A 16,104-nucleotide genomic window follows, 5' to 3' on the forward strand; every position below is an offset into this window, starting at 1 on the left:
TCCTCAGTTGAATAATAGCATTTTTCCACCAGGAGATCATACAGTTTACTCTTCAGTGAGCCTATCTCCATTCTGCTTGTGTTGGATGACACTGTATTGAGCACATCCATAAGCATCAGATTCTCACACTGAAGTGCATTTTCGCAGACTTCCCTATCCGGGGCCAGACAAATAATAACATCATGCACCACGTGATCTATGTAGGATTCGTGATGGGTACTAGTGAAAAATTTACAGTGATGGCTCAACCCGCGTAATTCTGTAGCCCAGGCTTTGTAAGATAGGTTTGGGCGTTTCTGGCAGTGGTAAAATTCTACACGTATTGCAGTAACGTGTGTTCTGTCATGGTAATAGATTGATAAAAGCTTGCACATTTCATCAAATGATCAGCTGGCTGGTTCTTGCAAATGCGCAAGTTGACGCAACACTGATACATTGTCGTCAAAAGCCAGGAAAGAAAGAAAGCCCTAAACAGGTTTGCATTGCCAACACAAAAAACCTGGAAATGTTGGCATAACTGTGTCTTGTAGGAGTCCCAGTCTTCAGCTGATTCATCGTACCCTGGAAAGGGTGACAGTTGCACTGGCGGGAGAGTAACCTTCCATGAAAATGGAGATGCTACTTGATTGGAGCGGTGGCATGAGCCTTCTGTTGTTCTGTGAAAGTTTGCTGCTGGGCAGTGAGATATTGGAACATTTCTTCCATCAAGATGTTTGTCAGGTGATTTAGTAGTGACACTAAGATGTGGAGTAAACATAACCCTCACATTTCACGATTTATGGAACATAGTACTTTATAGAGCAACATGTAAGACGCAGGTTGTGGGTAGCACTGGACACATTGACTGGGCAACAGGAATACAACGTAAAGAATAGGCCAAGCACTCGTTTGCGATCGCTTAAATAATTCTGTTTCTTTGTTGGCTCACCCGAGCGCACCAGGAATCCAACACAGGTAGCCTCTAAAGTGGGGCTGTGAACTGTATGGATGTACGCTATTTGAAATCATGCATGTCATGGGTGAAGGTTCATCGCTGAGATGTGGCAAAATTTATATAGACAGACAAACGAATGCAATAAGTTGTTGTTGACATGTGAAGCAAACATTAACAAGGAAGTCTTCACAATATGCTTTGATTTTCAAAACCTTCCCTTTGTTGTATGAATAGCCTGAGTTGTTCGTGACCCTATGGTGTGCACTCTGCATATACTCTGTTAACAACTGTGAAGTGAATGTCAATGTTAAGTTTCCTTCTCATGCCAGCTGTGTGTGGTGTGCACCAAAAATGCATCTGTGTTGTTATTAGTCTAATCTTACCTTCACTGTCCCTGCTGAAGTTATACAGGAAGCTGAAATATGTTTGTAGGTTCGTCACTTTAAACTGATTCTTGAAGATATGTAAGTAGACTGTCACAGGATAATTGGTGCATATCTTCAGATGTCTGCCAATTCAGGTTGTTCAGCATATTTGTGATGCTCTTTCATGATTCATCAAATCTGTAACCATTCATGCTCAATCTGCCCATTTTGAATAAATTCAGTTTTCACTGTTAGACTGGTCTGAATAACATACACTTGAGCACTATTCTAATATGGGATGCAGAAATGTTTTTAAGTAGTCTCTTTTGTAGACTGGCTGCATTTTCTCAGTATCCTACCAATGAACCAAAGTCTTCCACTTTATTTACCTATGAGTGAGCCTACGTGATCATTCAGTTTCATATCCCCACAAATTGCAATATTTTGGTAATTATATTAGTTGAGCAATTGACTCATTGACGTTACAGTATAGCATATTACTTTTCTACATTTTACAAAGTGCAGAGTGTTAAGTTTCTGGACATTTAAAGCAAGTTACCAATCTTTGCACGACTCTGAAATGTGACTGAATGTTTTTCATTCCACATACCAGTTCATTACAGATAAGTGCTTCATCTGAAAAACATCTTGCATTACTATTAATATTGTCTAATATGTTGTTCATATACAGCATGAACAGCAAGGGCCAAAACACACTGTTGTGGGGCATGCAGGAAGCTAGTTTTACATCTATCAATAACTCTCAATCCAAGATACTTTTTGCAGCCTAAATAACAAGAAAGTGTAATCCAATCACAAATTTTGCTTAATACTCCATGCGATTGTATTTTTGATGATAAGCATAGGTGTTGAGTTGAGGCAAATGCTTTTCACAAGTGAAAAAATACTGTATTTACCTGTCTTGATCCTTGGCTTTCAGGAAAGTAGGAGAAAAGTGCAATTTGAGTTTCACATGGGTGATGTTTTTGGAAGCCTTGAGCTCATAATATGTTCTGCATTGTCGGAAGGTGTCATCTGGTGGATGTGTCTCCAGGATAAGGTGTGGTCATTGAAACTCTAAATCCTTCACCACTGTGCTAATGTATTTTGTTGCCATCAGGAACTCCTCCGTGTTGTTCAGTTCCAAAACACATTTGGTCGACAACGTTAGACCCTACTTATATAGTGAGTCTGTGCAGCTCCCACAGTTTCTCCTTATTCTGTTCAGTGCAGACCAGATCTTACATTGTCCCTGCAAGACTGGTTGAGATTCAGGGCATCATAAAAAAGGCTGTTTAGCTGCAGCATTAGACTATGGTGATACCTTATATTTACAGGAGAAAATTGTGAATGAAGCATGTTTTTGTTGTTTGTTTTGATGTTTTCGCATTTCCAGCAACGTTTAAACTCCCCAATCAGAGCATGTTCTTGTGCCAGGGGAGAAGTATTATCTGGTTATATATTGGCAGTCAGAAAATTTGAATATTTCCATCTAGTTATGATGATAATGTACATGGTCTTGATTTAGCTGTTTGTAAATAATTCTAGCATGAGCAGTGTTGAGCCAAACTGGGATGCAGTATTTTGCCACAGAATACACCAGTCCAAGGACGAAAGTTCTCATGTATTATGCATGTGAACCATTTGTAGTTACACACCCTCGTTCTCGTTAAGATGATGATCCTAGTCCAAAATGATTCACATCTGCAGCATACCACAGGCATCACGTAGTGCTTGTGTGCAGAAACTGTCGATACCACTGGCTCCAGATTATTATTGAATCTTTTGCCACTTATCGTGATTCTAAAGACTTGGTGTGCTGCTCCTCTCTCATACTCATTTTAAAATAGTGATTAAAAAAATTATCATGTAGAAATTCTGTTGTTGCTAGTCCATTCTGACACCAGCCAAGCACAGTACAGAGCATTCAGAGGACCTCTGTACTTCCGTGCATTTACATTTTGCAAACAAAATTTAGATCACAAGAAATACTATTTATTTGTTTGTTTTTCTCAGGTATGGTTGGGTGTCCCAGTCACTGGCAGAGGGCACTCATGGTTTTAAAGGGGCTGGAATGCGAGTGTCGCCTGATGATATGATTCCACTGGACTCTCGAACTCGTAGGATTCAGGGAAACAAACAAGGCAAGTAAGTTTACTTCTGACCCAGCTTTTTTCTCTTACCTGCAGCCTCGTAAATAACTGTTTTTCTGATATATTGAAAGCCCTTTGGGATTTAGTGTCAGTACTTTTGTATAAAGAATGTTGCCTGTAACATGAAACCTGCTTTCTGTTTACACCACCTCATACAGAAATGGAGCATATGCTTACTAGTTACTGAAAAGAACATATGGAGTATGCCTGCCAAATGTGTAAGTGAGGGAACAGATATTCTCTGGCCTTAATACCTTATAAAGTAGTTCCCTTATTAGACACTAAATAGTAAAGTGCAAAGGAAATAGTTATGGGAGCTGTTAGAAAAGAGAAGTTGATTCTTGTTGTCTCTATTGCAACAGTTTCATTTGCACAAAAAGTATTAATATTTGTTTTGTACTTTGTTTTTTGGCTTATAAAGTTTAAGGCACTGCAGTCATGGACTGTGTGGCTGGTCCCTGTGGAGGTTTGAGTCCTCCCTTGGGCATGGGTGTGTGTGTTTGTCCTTAGGATAATTTAGGTTAAGTAGTGTGAAAGTTTAGGGACTGATGACCTTAGCAGTTAAGTCCCATAAGATTGCACACACATTTGAACATTTTTTTTGCTTATAAACGTACTGTTTTGTACTGTCCAAAGACAAAAATGTATATTCCTAATGAAAATGATTTTGTGCATTATGTCAGAAATTTGCTATATGTATATCCAAAACCAGCTGTGTTGAGTTCCATGGAGGTGAAACATAGTAGGATGGGATTACTCAATTTGTTGCAGTTCTATTACTTGTATAAGTTTTTTCTTTTTTCCTGCGATATACTGGTAGGTACTGTATTGCACCTGTAGAAAATATTTAAATCCTTATTGAGGTAATATTTTATTTGGACCTTTCATCCAGTAGTTCGTTCGAGATATACTGATTCCAGTGGACCATTCGGTTTCACAGGAAACCCTTTCTGTCAAGAAATATCGGTAATTGACAGTTTTCACATACCATGTGGTCATACAAATGTTGTGAAATAATAATTGTGAATTCACAAAAAGAAATAGCCCATTTGATAACCTTAATTTTGTTCTTTGCAATATAATCAGTGTACTTTATCTGAAAAATTATTCGTAACTAAATTTTGGCCCAACTGAAAATACCTCTGTTATTTGAACTTTTAATATTGTTTTATTCTCAGATCTGCTATTGTACTTTCTTTGCCCTAATTTTCCAGAGTCATTGAGTACATTTGATTATCTGAGTAAAGTGCTAATTAAGAAAATTAGGAAAATTAAGGAGCTGAGAAATTTATGAGAAACTCGATAAACTATTGTGAAGGTCTACATCGTATCAGCGAAATAGTACAAGGGACTTTAATTGCTTTTAAAGTTATCTAGCATACAATTAAACAAAACTATTAATTCAATAGACTGACACTACTACTAAATTTGATTCTTCTATCATTATAAAATAAAATACAATTACCAATTCCTCTAACTATCCTTACGCTTGTCTGTATATTTGACTGTCAGACAATAAGTCACCAATCTGTGCCTAGCCATCACCTGGTTCACATTTCTGTATTAAAGTCTGTCAGTAGCATTCACTAAAAAGATGTAATGTGTTAATTTGTCTTATATCTTTTGTGAACTTATTTTGAGCTCATGGATGACAATTACTCACTCTCTATCAAAATTTGCATCTCAGTGGAAAAATTTGTGGTTAAAATTTGTTATTGCATAAAATACTGAATGTAAAAGTTAGCTTTAGTTACTCATGTGACCACAATCACTCAACGTAAATACTGTATGAATTTATTTGGAACAGCCCAGCTGCAGCTGTCAGTGTAGCATTTTGTGTTGGTAAACAGGTGAGAGGCCAATGACTGACTCTGAGAAACATTTGTAATTATTTATGTTCTTTCATCTGGTACTTGTTGAAGACTTATCAGTGTTCATAGGACAGGGATTTCCAACCTGGGGGTAATTACCACTTCATCCCCCCCCGAAAAGGGCTGGATTGTGTTTTGGTCACAAAAGTAAATTATTTGTGAAAGATCGTTGCTTTTATCACTATTTCATAAGACTGTAAAATTGACCATGTACAAGGGTTTTTTTTCTCAGCTGAAAAAAATGCTACGAATGCGAAATGTTATGTATGTGTTATCTGAAGTCTCCTCAGTGAGCGTGCCAAGTTTCTGCCACTTCTGACAGATGGCGTAGCTGCAGGACAGTTTCAAAATGGCATCAGTAGGTGACGTATGTTACAAGCAACATGTCGTCATTGAATTTCTTACTGCAGAGAAAGAAACTGTGGGAAATATTTACAAATGCTTGTACTTTGTCTATGGAGCATCTGTTGCTGACTGAAGTACAGTTAGTCACTGGACACGGAGGGTGAGGTCATCAGAAGGTGGTTCGGCGGAACTCCATGATTTGCATTGGTTGGGGAGACCATTCACTGCTGTCACACCTGACATGTTTCAGCAAGCTGATGTAATTTGCAAGGACAGATGTGTTACGACTTGGCAGTTGGCACTGCATATATGAATGCTGAGGTGAGTCACAAACAGTGAAGCACTGGCTCTGTCATCAGGACAAGGATTGGTACCAACAGGGTGTACATGCGCTTGTTTCACGCTGGAGGAAGGCCATAGAACGGGATGGAGATTATGTGGAAAAATAAGTTGTGTAGATGAAATACCATTCTTTCATGTGTGTAATTCTGATTATGTTCAATAAAGAATTGTTGAAGGAAAAAAAAGTTACAAATAATTACATTTTTTACGTACTAGCATTGATGCATGACACACTGTGGTGGAGATCACAGCTTGTGAACTGAATGTATGAACATCTTGTTTCTCACACAGTTCACCCAGTACACACCACAACACAGTGATTTTGTACTTTGTACCATACATATACGACAGAAAAATTGAGACATATACTTCACATGTGCTTAAATATCTCATGAAGATTCCTTCTCCATGTTGTAGATAATTGCTGCAACAGACCAGTAATTGTTTGATTATTCACTACACAACAGACAAATGAACTGATTGAAAGACCAACACAACAGTAACTATGTAGTAGCTATTACACTGTTGCAGGGCCTACACAATATTATTATTAGTGGCAGTGATCATACACAAAGTGTTGGCAGCCTGAAGTCTTCCAATTTCTGCCAGTTCAAAAGTAAGGAGTCCAGGAATCAACTGATATACAAAAAGTGTAGTGCATATATTTTAACTTGCTTGATTTTAAATGGGGGTACAGGCTGTAGATGAAGCAGTTTTTGCTAGGGAGAGGAGTGGTGCGGAGGAGGCATGTTTTGTAACAAGTGTCTACCCTCGATATGGATAGTCAGCTTCTTTTCCAAGGAGTTGTGTGTAAATGGATCATCACCAAAGTGTGTTTAAATATAAATGAATGTGAAAGGATCTCAGACTTAAATCAGTGGTGTTGCATCTGTTACTGAACTGTGAGACCACCAACTAAAACAATTTCAAATTATGTAACTCCAATTTGTCGTTTGCCTCCGAGGATTTGCAGTGACACAACCAGGTTAGTGCTGTCATAGAGGAAATGCTAAAAGATGAACTCCTTGATGTTGATGAAGCACTGCTTCTTGTATGTTCCTTAAGTGATAGGAGGAAAGCTGAAATCTTTCAAAGGGATGGGGAAAGGAGGAGGGGTGGAGACGAGTGCTCCCAACATAGTGTGTGCCAAAAGTGTAGTCCATTAAAGACCCAACCATCTGAGATTTCAAAATCTGTTCATATTTGAATAATTGATGTAGCAATCAGGAAAACCAAAGGAAACATGTTGGATGCATATTGAATAAAATTTTGCAGAATGGCCTGGGAGCAGCTTAGACAGATAAACATCATGTTTGAATATTTGGATACAAAGAAGCCATTGGCAGCTTGGGTTCCACAATTTTCACATTTCAGCTAAAGGCAAATAATAAGCCCATTTTACAGCTGTCTGTGGACATACTGAAGTTTAATTTTGTAAAATCCCTAGCACTATAGTAGAACACCATGTACCATTACCATAATTGCACAACATACTATAAAATTTCTCCTACTCATGCGAAATTGCTTTGTGACACATACAGAAAAACAGAAATATAAGAAGGAATACTCTCAGCTGCTAGACACAACGGAAATAACAAGATAAATAAAAAGAAATGTCGCTTCACTCACCAACTTGGAGGTCCTCCTCAATGACAAAACTGTGCAAAATATCGTCAAGCCAACTTCCACATCACAGGCATGAATCGCCAACTGATCTTGTACTTTTCTGGGGAGGAAAACCCTACCTCTGAAGAGAGAGTGGAGGAAGATACACCTACTTGCAGAACCCTGTAGTCCAGTGGGTATGAAACCAGGTGTTTCAAAGTAATCGCATATAATGCAATATTCATCTCTTGTCCTAAGATATGGCTATCCTTTAATGGATTATACGTAGCAGATTGTATAGTGCAGAACTGCAGTTGCTATTGCATTCACTATCTCCAGTTGTTACATACTTGCAAGAAATGGAAATACATCTTCAAGACTTCTTGGATCTTTTCTATCTCACATTGATACAATTCTACCTACCACTGATGGAGCAGATTTCAGTTCACTGGGGTGTAACAACTCTCATCTGAAATAAAGTCCGTTGCCAGATTGTTGTGTTGAACACCAAGATAAAAGCTGTTGCTGTCTGTATTTCCTTTCCTGGAATTACATTTTCATTTTGTAACATCAGCACAACTCCATCTCGTATTCTCACTGTGGCAGACATACTGCAGCTTATTGCTCAGCTCTCAACACATTTATTGTTGCTCAGTGACTGTGATGACCATCTTTCCATTTAGAGTACCCCCAGAGGCTGCATAAAGGATATGCTCCTGGCAGATATTTTGTACGAGCCTAATATTGTTTCTCTCAACATTGGTGAACCCACATTTCTTTCAGATTATACAGTCATTGTCACACCTGGATCTCTCCTCCTACAGTGCACAGCTTTCACCATCTAGAATATTCTGTCATCTGAGACACATTCGAGTGACCACTTCCCATGCATGTCAAGACGTAATTCACACACGAAGATATCCTCTCTTTGTCTTTGAATGTCATGCCATGGTGGAGAACTGTATCCATTATAAACAATTGCATGCAAGAGTTGTCAGATTATCTAAGACAGCAAGAAAGCCTCTCGACTCTCTTGCGTTAATTCTTTTAACCATTTTACTCCCTTTTTTATGTTTGGAACAGGCTTTGACTCATTGCTGGGAAGGAAGTCTATCTCCCAGTGTCTGGTCTGACTGTTGCAAATGATATCATCAAGGATCCTGTCAGTAGCTCCAACACACTGGATTAGCACTTTTCAGAGATCTCAGGCTTCATATATTACCATCCTGTCTTCCTATTTTGGAAGTGAGTGATAGAGACTCAGGAGATCTCCATTTCTGATAGTCACGAATGCAGCAATACTGTTTTTACCATGAGGGAGCTTGAGCATGCCTTTTCATCATCGAAACCCTCTGCCCCAGGACCAAACGACATTCGCATTCAGATGTTGTAGCACCTATTTCCTGGGGGCAAGTGCTGTCTCCTCCATATGTGCTATTGTATCTGGAAGGACAGCATATTTCCCACACATTGGTGTGCAGCTACTGTAGTCCCTGCACTTAAGCCTGGCAAGATCACACACCTTCCTGGCAGCTATCAAGATTTTGACACTTCACTCGCCTGTAGTATATCTGCAAGTTGATGGAATGAATGCCTGATGGGGGACTAGTATGCTGGCATGAGTCTCAGAGTTTACTGCTGAATGTTCAGTGTGACTTTTGTAGGCATAATTCTGCGGTTGCCCATCTCATCACCTTGTCAATTCACATCACGTACAACTTCCTGCTCAAGTTCCAGATTGTAGCAGTATTTTTTGTTTGTAAAAGGCCTATGACACTTGCTCCATGGTGGACATCCTTCGTACAATGCTATATGGGACTTATGAGGCTGCCTCCACTTTATTCAGGAGTTTTCAGAAGACCAAGTTTTTAATGTATGCTAGGGTTTGGCTCCATTGGACACTAATATTCAGGTTTCAGGAGAGTGGTGTACCTCAGGGCTCTGTGCCGAGTGTAACCTTATTCGCTACGGCAATCAACCAGGCATCTGAGGGTCTATTGTTGTCAATAATTTTGCAGTTTATTTCAGCTCTCGGCAGACCTATTTATTTGAGTGGTGACTTCACTACTGTCTTGATCACATCTACTTGTAGACATACGGTTGTTTCCACATTTCCACCAAAAAATGTTTGTACAAAATTCTGGCAGCAAAAGGAGTTCCATACATCCCAGTCCCCTTGCTCTTCTGTTCATCAGAACCACAAAATTCTTGGGGTTAACACTTGTTTGTCTCCCCATATATCCTACCTGGCAGCCTGTGGTGTCCATTTTCCCAGTATCACACACCTTCTAAGTGGCACCTCATGGGGAGCAGACCAATTAGCCCTTCATCTGCATTGATCCATAGTCCAATTGAGGATGGAGTATGGATGTATAGTATGTTAGTCTGAATGACTGCCCTTCTTATGTTGCAGCATTCATTTGGGCAGTGGTACATTTCCCAATAGTCCAGTGAAAAGTCTGCTTGCAAGAGTTATTGAACTATCACTGTTGTTCCAGCACAATGTTTCCCTCTTTAGATACACTTGCTGATAGTACTGTGTGTCCAGACATCCATCTTATGCCTCCTTTTTTGAGTACTCCCTTGACTAGCAGTATGAGACAGGATCTGCTTCTCAGTTTCCTCCCAGTGTTCAGTTTTGTATCTGCTTCGAAAGCTTCATGTCATGTTACCTGCTGTGTCCTGAGGGGTGAGAGTCTTTTCCCTCTTTGGCTCATGCACAGTCAGTGTCCATCTTTGACTTACATCACTTCTGAAAAACACTACTCTTGTTTTGATAAGTTATTCTACATTTTTTAAGCTTCACATACTGCTTAGGACAGGTCTTTCATTTATGTTGATGGCTCTAAGAATGCCTACAATGTGGAAGTGTTTTAGGTATTGCATTTTAGATGTGTGCTTGATTTTCTTCTGCAGAACTTCTTGCCTGTTATCAAGTCACACTGTCCATCCGGTGACACAGATTTTCTAAATGTGTTGTATGCTCCAATTTCCTCAGTGGTTCAGTGGTCGCAGAGCCTCAGTGCACTGCACACATACAACCCTTTAGTACCACAGATCCAAGACCATCTTCACTCACTAACTGATGTGGGTGCCAACATGTTTGAATGAGTTCATAGACACATTGCCATGTCAGGAAACGAGGCTGCTGTTTCTGCTGCTAAGGTTCGAATTGTATTACTGCTCAGGCTTTTCAGCTATTATGTTACCTTGTATAATCACAGTATCGCTATGCGTAGGAACATTATACCACTCTGGCACAATTATTGGTCTTCTGTCCATGGGAACAAACTCAGGGAGACTTAACACTTCCCTATGGCTTAGAAAACTTCCTCTTATCCATCTCATCATGAGAAGATGATTTTAGCTAGATTACGCATTGGGGCAGTCTTTTCAGCCATTGTCATCTGATGAAGAATGGCCCTAAACCCCTTTGCACTCACTGTAATGAACTACTGATGGTGTGCTACTGTCACTTTTTAAGCAGACACGGCACAAGATGGATAATACCTTTTCCTCTTTACTTTACATAGCAACATGGCAAAAGAGATTTAGTTTTTGACAGTGTATGCTGGGTGTCTTAGAATTTTTTATCAAGTCTCCTCTTAAAGTGATAACTTATTCTTGTTGTTCATTTCACTGCTTCTTTTAACTAGTGTTCCAGGTTGACCATCATTAGTTCTTATAGTTTTCTTCACTTATATCTTTTAGACTCCTATGTGTTGCCTAACTTCAAGAACAATGGAGTGCCTTACTCGGAAAACAAAAGCTATTTATTTATTTATTTTAAATAGGAAGATTTGTCAAGGAGTAATATCTTTGACTAATAATCGAAACATTCTGAGCTCTTGGTCTAATTGCAGTTACAGCTTCCAATTTGAATGAAAATAACGAGCAGTGGCGGCAGAAGACTTTCAGTGTAAGCAGTTACTCTCATTCGGCTAATTGCCTTGTCAAAGAGTGCAGAGGAGCTGATAAAGGTTCACGGACACTCTTGTTCTTGAGGTAGGAAATTGTCCCTGTCAGGAGAATCGCTAATGAACAACACCATGCGGAGGCAGAATGCTACAGAAACCACTGTGTCAAAATACGTAATGTGTATCCATAGGAAATGTGGTTTATAATTCATGGCTTGAGGAGTATAAATGTGGATCTAGATATTGAGTTTCATTCAAATGGTTCCGCCAAACAACCTGACGTAAATCATTTGAAGCAAATGCTTGGTTGGTTCCTTTGTCAAGACCATCTACTCTTACATCTACATCCATACTCAGCAGACCATGGTACAGTGCATGGCAGAGGGTACCCTGTACCACAATTAGCTGTTTCCTTTCCTGTTCCACTCACAGGTAGAATGATGGAGAAATGAGTGTCTGTATGCCTCCGTATGAGTCCTAATTTCTCGTATCTTATCTTCATGGTCCCTCGGCAAAATGTATGTTGGCAGCAGTAGGATTGTTCTGCAGTCAGCTTCAAATGCCAGTTCTCTAATCTTTCTCAGTAGTGTTCTTCGAAATGAATGTCTTCTTCCCTCCAGGGATTCCCACTTGAGCAGTAGCAAATCTAGCAGATTGCCTCTGAATTGCTTTGATGTCTTCTTTCAATCCGACCTGGTGCAGATCCCAAACACTCGAGCAGTACTCAAGAATAGGTCACATTAGTGTCCTATATGCAGTCACTTGTACATATGAATTACACTTTCCTACAACTTTCCCAATAAACCGAAGTCGACCATTCACCTTTCCTATCACAATCCTCACATGCTCGATCCATTTCATATCACTTCGAAACATTTTGCCGAGCTATTTAAACAACATTACTTTGTCAGACAGGACACTACTAATGCTGTATCTGAACATTATGGGTTTGTTTTTCCTACTCATCCACATTAACTTACATTTTTCTACTTTACGAAGCAGCTGCCATTTATCACACCCACTAGAAATTTTGTCTAGGTCATTTTGTATCAGCCTACAGTCACTTATCTTTGACACCTTCCTGTACATCACACCAGCATCAGCAAACAACTGCAGGCTGCCCACCCATTCTACCAGATCATTTATTTATAGAGAAAATAGCAATGATCATATTACACTTCCCTGGGGCACTGCTGATGTTACCAGTCTCCAATGAACACTCGCTATGAGGACAACATACTGGGTTCTATTACTTAAGAAGTCTTCAAGCCAACCACATATCTGTGAACTTATTCCATATGCTCGAACCATCATCAACAGCCTGCAAAGGGGCACCACATTGAATGCTTTTTGGAATTCTAGAAATGTGGAATCTGCCTGTTGCATTTCATCTATGGTTCACAGCATATATTATTTGAGGAAAGAGCAAGATGGGTTTCACACAAGTGATGCTTTCTAAATCCATGCTGATTTGTGGACATGAGCTTTTCGGTCTCTAGGAAATTTATTATATTTGAACTCAGAATATGCTCTAGAATTCTGCAGCAAAGCAATGTTAAGGATATTGGTCTGTAATGTTGCGTGCTTGTTCTCTTACCCGTTACCCTATGTCCTTTTACTATGTCTGATTCTTCCCTCTTGTTTCCCCAGCTGAGTTAGTGCTCCATCTGTAATGATATTGTTGTCTACGGGATGTTAAACTATAATGTTACCTTTTTTGTATCTATTTGTAAAAGACCTTAACATCACAGTCTGATCACATATGTAAGTTGAAAGTTACATGCTCTGTTAATTTGTTGCAGACAGTGCCCTCGGGTAGTCGTTGCACACCACGCGGCCTTTGACAGAGCTCGTGTGAGGGAACAGTACAGCTTCCGTGACACTGGCCTACGCTTTGTCGACACGCTTTCACTGCACGTGTGTGTCAGCAGCGTGACAGATGAGCAGCGCATGCAGCTGCGGGCTGGCTTGGCAGAACATGAGCCATGGAGCCAGGTAGGATCCCTCAATGCATTGCAAGACATCGCCCAGCTCTACTGTCCCGACAAGCCACCACCAGAGAAGAGCCTGAGGGACGTATTTGTAAAGGGTTCCTTGGATGATATTCGGAAGCAGTTTCCACAGCTCATGGATTACTGTGCAGGGTGAGTCGTCAGTCTACGAATGATGTTTTACATCTACATCTACATCTGCATCTGCATGGATACTCTGCAAATCACATTTAAGTGCCTGGCAGAGGGTTCATTGAACCACCTTCACACTTCTCTATTATTCCAATCTTGTACAGTGCACGGAAAGAATGAACGTCTATATCTTTCCGTACGAGCTCTGATTTCCCATATTTTATCTTGGTGATCATTTCTCCCTATGTAGATTGGTGTCAACAAAATATTTTCGCATTCCAAGGAGAAAGTTTGTGATTGGAATTTCGTGAGAAGATTCCATCACAATGAAAAACACTTTGTTTTAATGATATCCAGCCCAAATCCTGTATCATTTCAGTGACGCTCTCTCCCGTATTTCATGATAATACAGAATGTGCTGCTCTCCTTTGAACTTTTTCGATATACTCTATGAATCCTATCTGGTAAGGATCCAACATTGCACAGCACTATTCTAAAAGAGGACAGACAAGTGTAGTGTAGGCAGTTGCCTTATTAGGTCTGTTACATTTTTTAAGTGTCCTGCCAATAAAATGCAGTCTTTGGTTAGCTTTCCCCACAACATTTTCTATGTGTTCCTTCCAATTAGAGTTGTTTGTAGTTGTAATTCTTAGGTATTTAGTTGAATTTAGGGCCTTTAGATTTGACTGATTTATCGTGTCACTGAAGTTTAACGGATTCGTTTTAGCACTCATGTGGATGATCTCACACTTTTCGTTATTTAGGGTCAACCTGCCAATTTTGGCACCATTCAGATATAATTTCTAAATCATTTTGTAATTTGTTTTGATCTTCTGATGACTTAATTAGTCGATAAATGACAGCATCACCTGCAAACAACCTAAGACGGCTGCTCAGATTGTCTCCCAAATCGCTTTTGGGTATTTGGCTGAGTAGTTCTTTTGATTTCTGTGCATCATATTTCAAATAATCATCCAGTCATCTTCCTCTTGAACGAAAAAGGGGGGCCAGCTCCTTTTCCTTGAGATGTTAGAAAAGAGAAGAATGGGTGCATCTATGGGTCATTGTGTATATAGAAAACTCACACACATTGACCTTTGTTCTCCACACCTTGAGCCATTACCATCTGTCACTCAGAAATTCTGCGCTAAAGACTCTGGCCATAGAGCCCAAATGCTCTCAGACAAGAAGAGCCTCACTGAAGAATTAAAACAGGTACTAATAGTGTTCTGATGGAATGAGTTACTCAGATTGACAAATTGAGTGGTGTTGCAGTCAAAATTAATGCCTGAAGAAGAGCTTGAGACTAAGAAAGAGAAAGAAAAGTCAAGGATTGCGTATCTGCCATATGCTGGCCCAGTCCCCTGTGGTAATGTGGTGTTCACTGTATTTCTGTCCTGTCAATGTAGATGTAATGTTAAAATGATCTAGGTCTCTGAAATTCAGTGTGAATGAGTCATGTCTTACTTGGGATAGACTAGTAGAACAGTCAGTGGGATGTGCAGAGAATATCAGCAGATCACCCAGCTAAAGCAACCAATAAAATCAGTTGTCACTGAGCACTGTCTCAAGTATAATCAGCAAATGAAATACCAAGTTTCTGGGACAGCTTGATCAAACATGTTGGAAAATTTAATGAACCGGTAGAAAGATTTCAATTTAAGCAAGGTTGGAATTTGATAATGGTTTTATTAAGATCTCACCAGCTGTATCATCCATCAGAGCTATAAAATGCTGAGAGAACGTTTTTTTCATGGAATAACAATGTGGTCTTCAAAATCTGAATGAGCACCTAATGGCATGGTCAGTTTTGACATCAAGTCTCTCTTCACTAATGTACCTATTGAGGAGACTATGCACATTCTACAGCATTGGATCCCACCAGATATCTGTGATCTGGTGCACTTATGCCTGTCATCTACGTACTTCACCTGGTGGGGAAAATATTACGGACAGTTAGATGGAGTGGCAATGGGTTCCCCACTCTCCTCTGTAGCTGCGGACATCTTGATGGAAGCCTTTGAGCAAACGGCCCTAGCTTCTGCTCCATTACATCCCAGTTGTTGGCTACGATGTGTGGACGACACATTTGTTATCTGGCCTCACGGTGAAGCGGAATTAGGAAACTTCCTCCAGCACTTAAATAGCCTAAAATATAAAGTTCACATATGAGACTGAAAACAATGGTACCTTGTCATTTCTGGATGTGGAAGTATACAGAGCCACTGAAGGTAAACTGGGACACAAAGTGTACAGGAAACCAACGCACAGTAATCGGTACCTGCACACGGAGAACCACCACCACACAGCTCAAAAGTATTTGGTTCTGCATATGTTACCTGCCCGAGCCTACCAGATAAGCACTGAAAATAACATCAAAGAAGAATTAAGGGAGCTACAACACATTTTTTGTGCCAGCGGCTCTGATGACAACATCATAGGAAAGGTA

General features: G+C 39.9%; 1 protein-coding gene across 2 annotated transcripts in view; it reads left to right on the forward strand.

Moving 5' to 3' along the window:
* Nucleotides 1-16,104, forward strand: part of LOC124606872 (DNA polymerase subunit gamma-1, mitochondrial) — a 145,329-nt gene that overhangs the window by 20,760 nt on the left and 108,465 nt on the right. For both annotated transcript variants that reach the window (XM_047138960.1, XM_047138961.1), the window contains exons 3-4: nt 3,316-3,447; nt 13,335-13,676. In XM_047138960.1, the coding sequence (XP_046994916.1) occupies nt 3,316-3,447; nt 13,335-13,676 (474 nt within the window). The remainder of the gene's footprint in view (nt 1-3,315; nt 3,448-13,334; nt 13,677-16,104) is intronic.

This window comes from Schistocerca americana, chromosome 3 (genome assembly GCF_021461395.2).
Source record: "Schistocerca americana isolate TAMUIC-IGC-003095 chromosome 3, iqSchAmer2.1, whole genome shotgun sequence".
NCBI classification, from domain to species: Eukaryota; Metazoa; Arthropoda; class Insecta; order Orthoptera; family Acrididae; genus Schistocerca; species Schistocerca americana.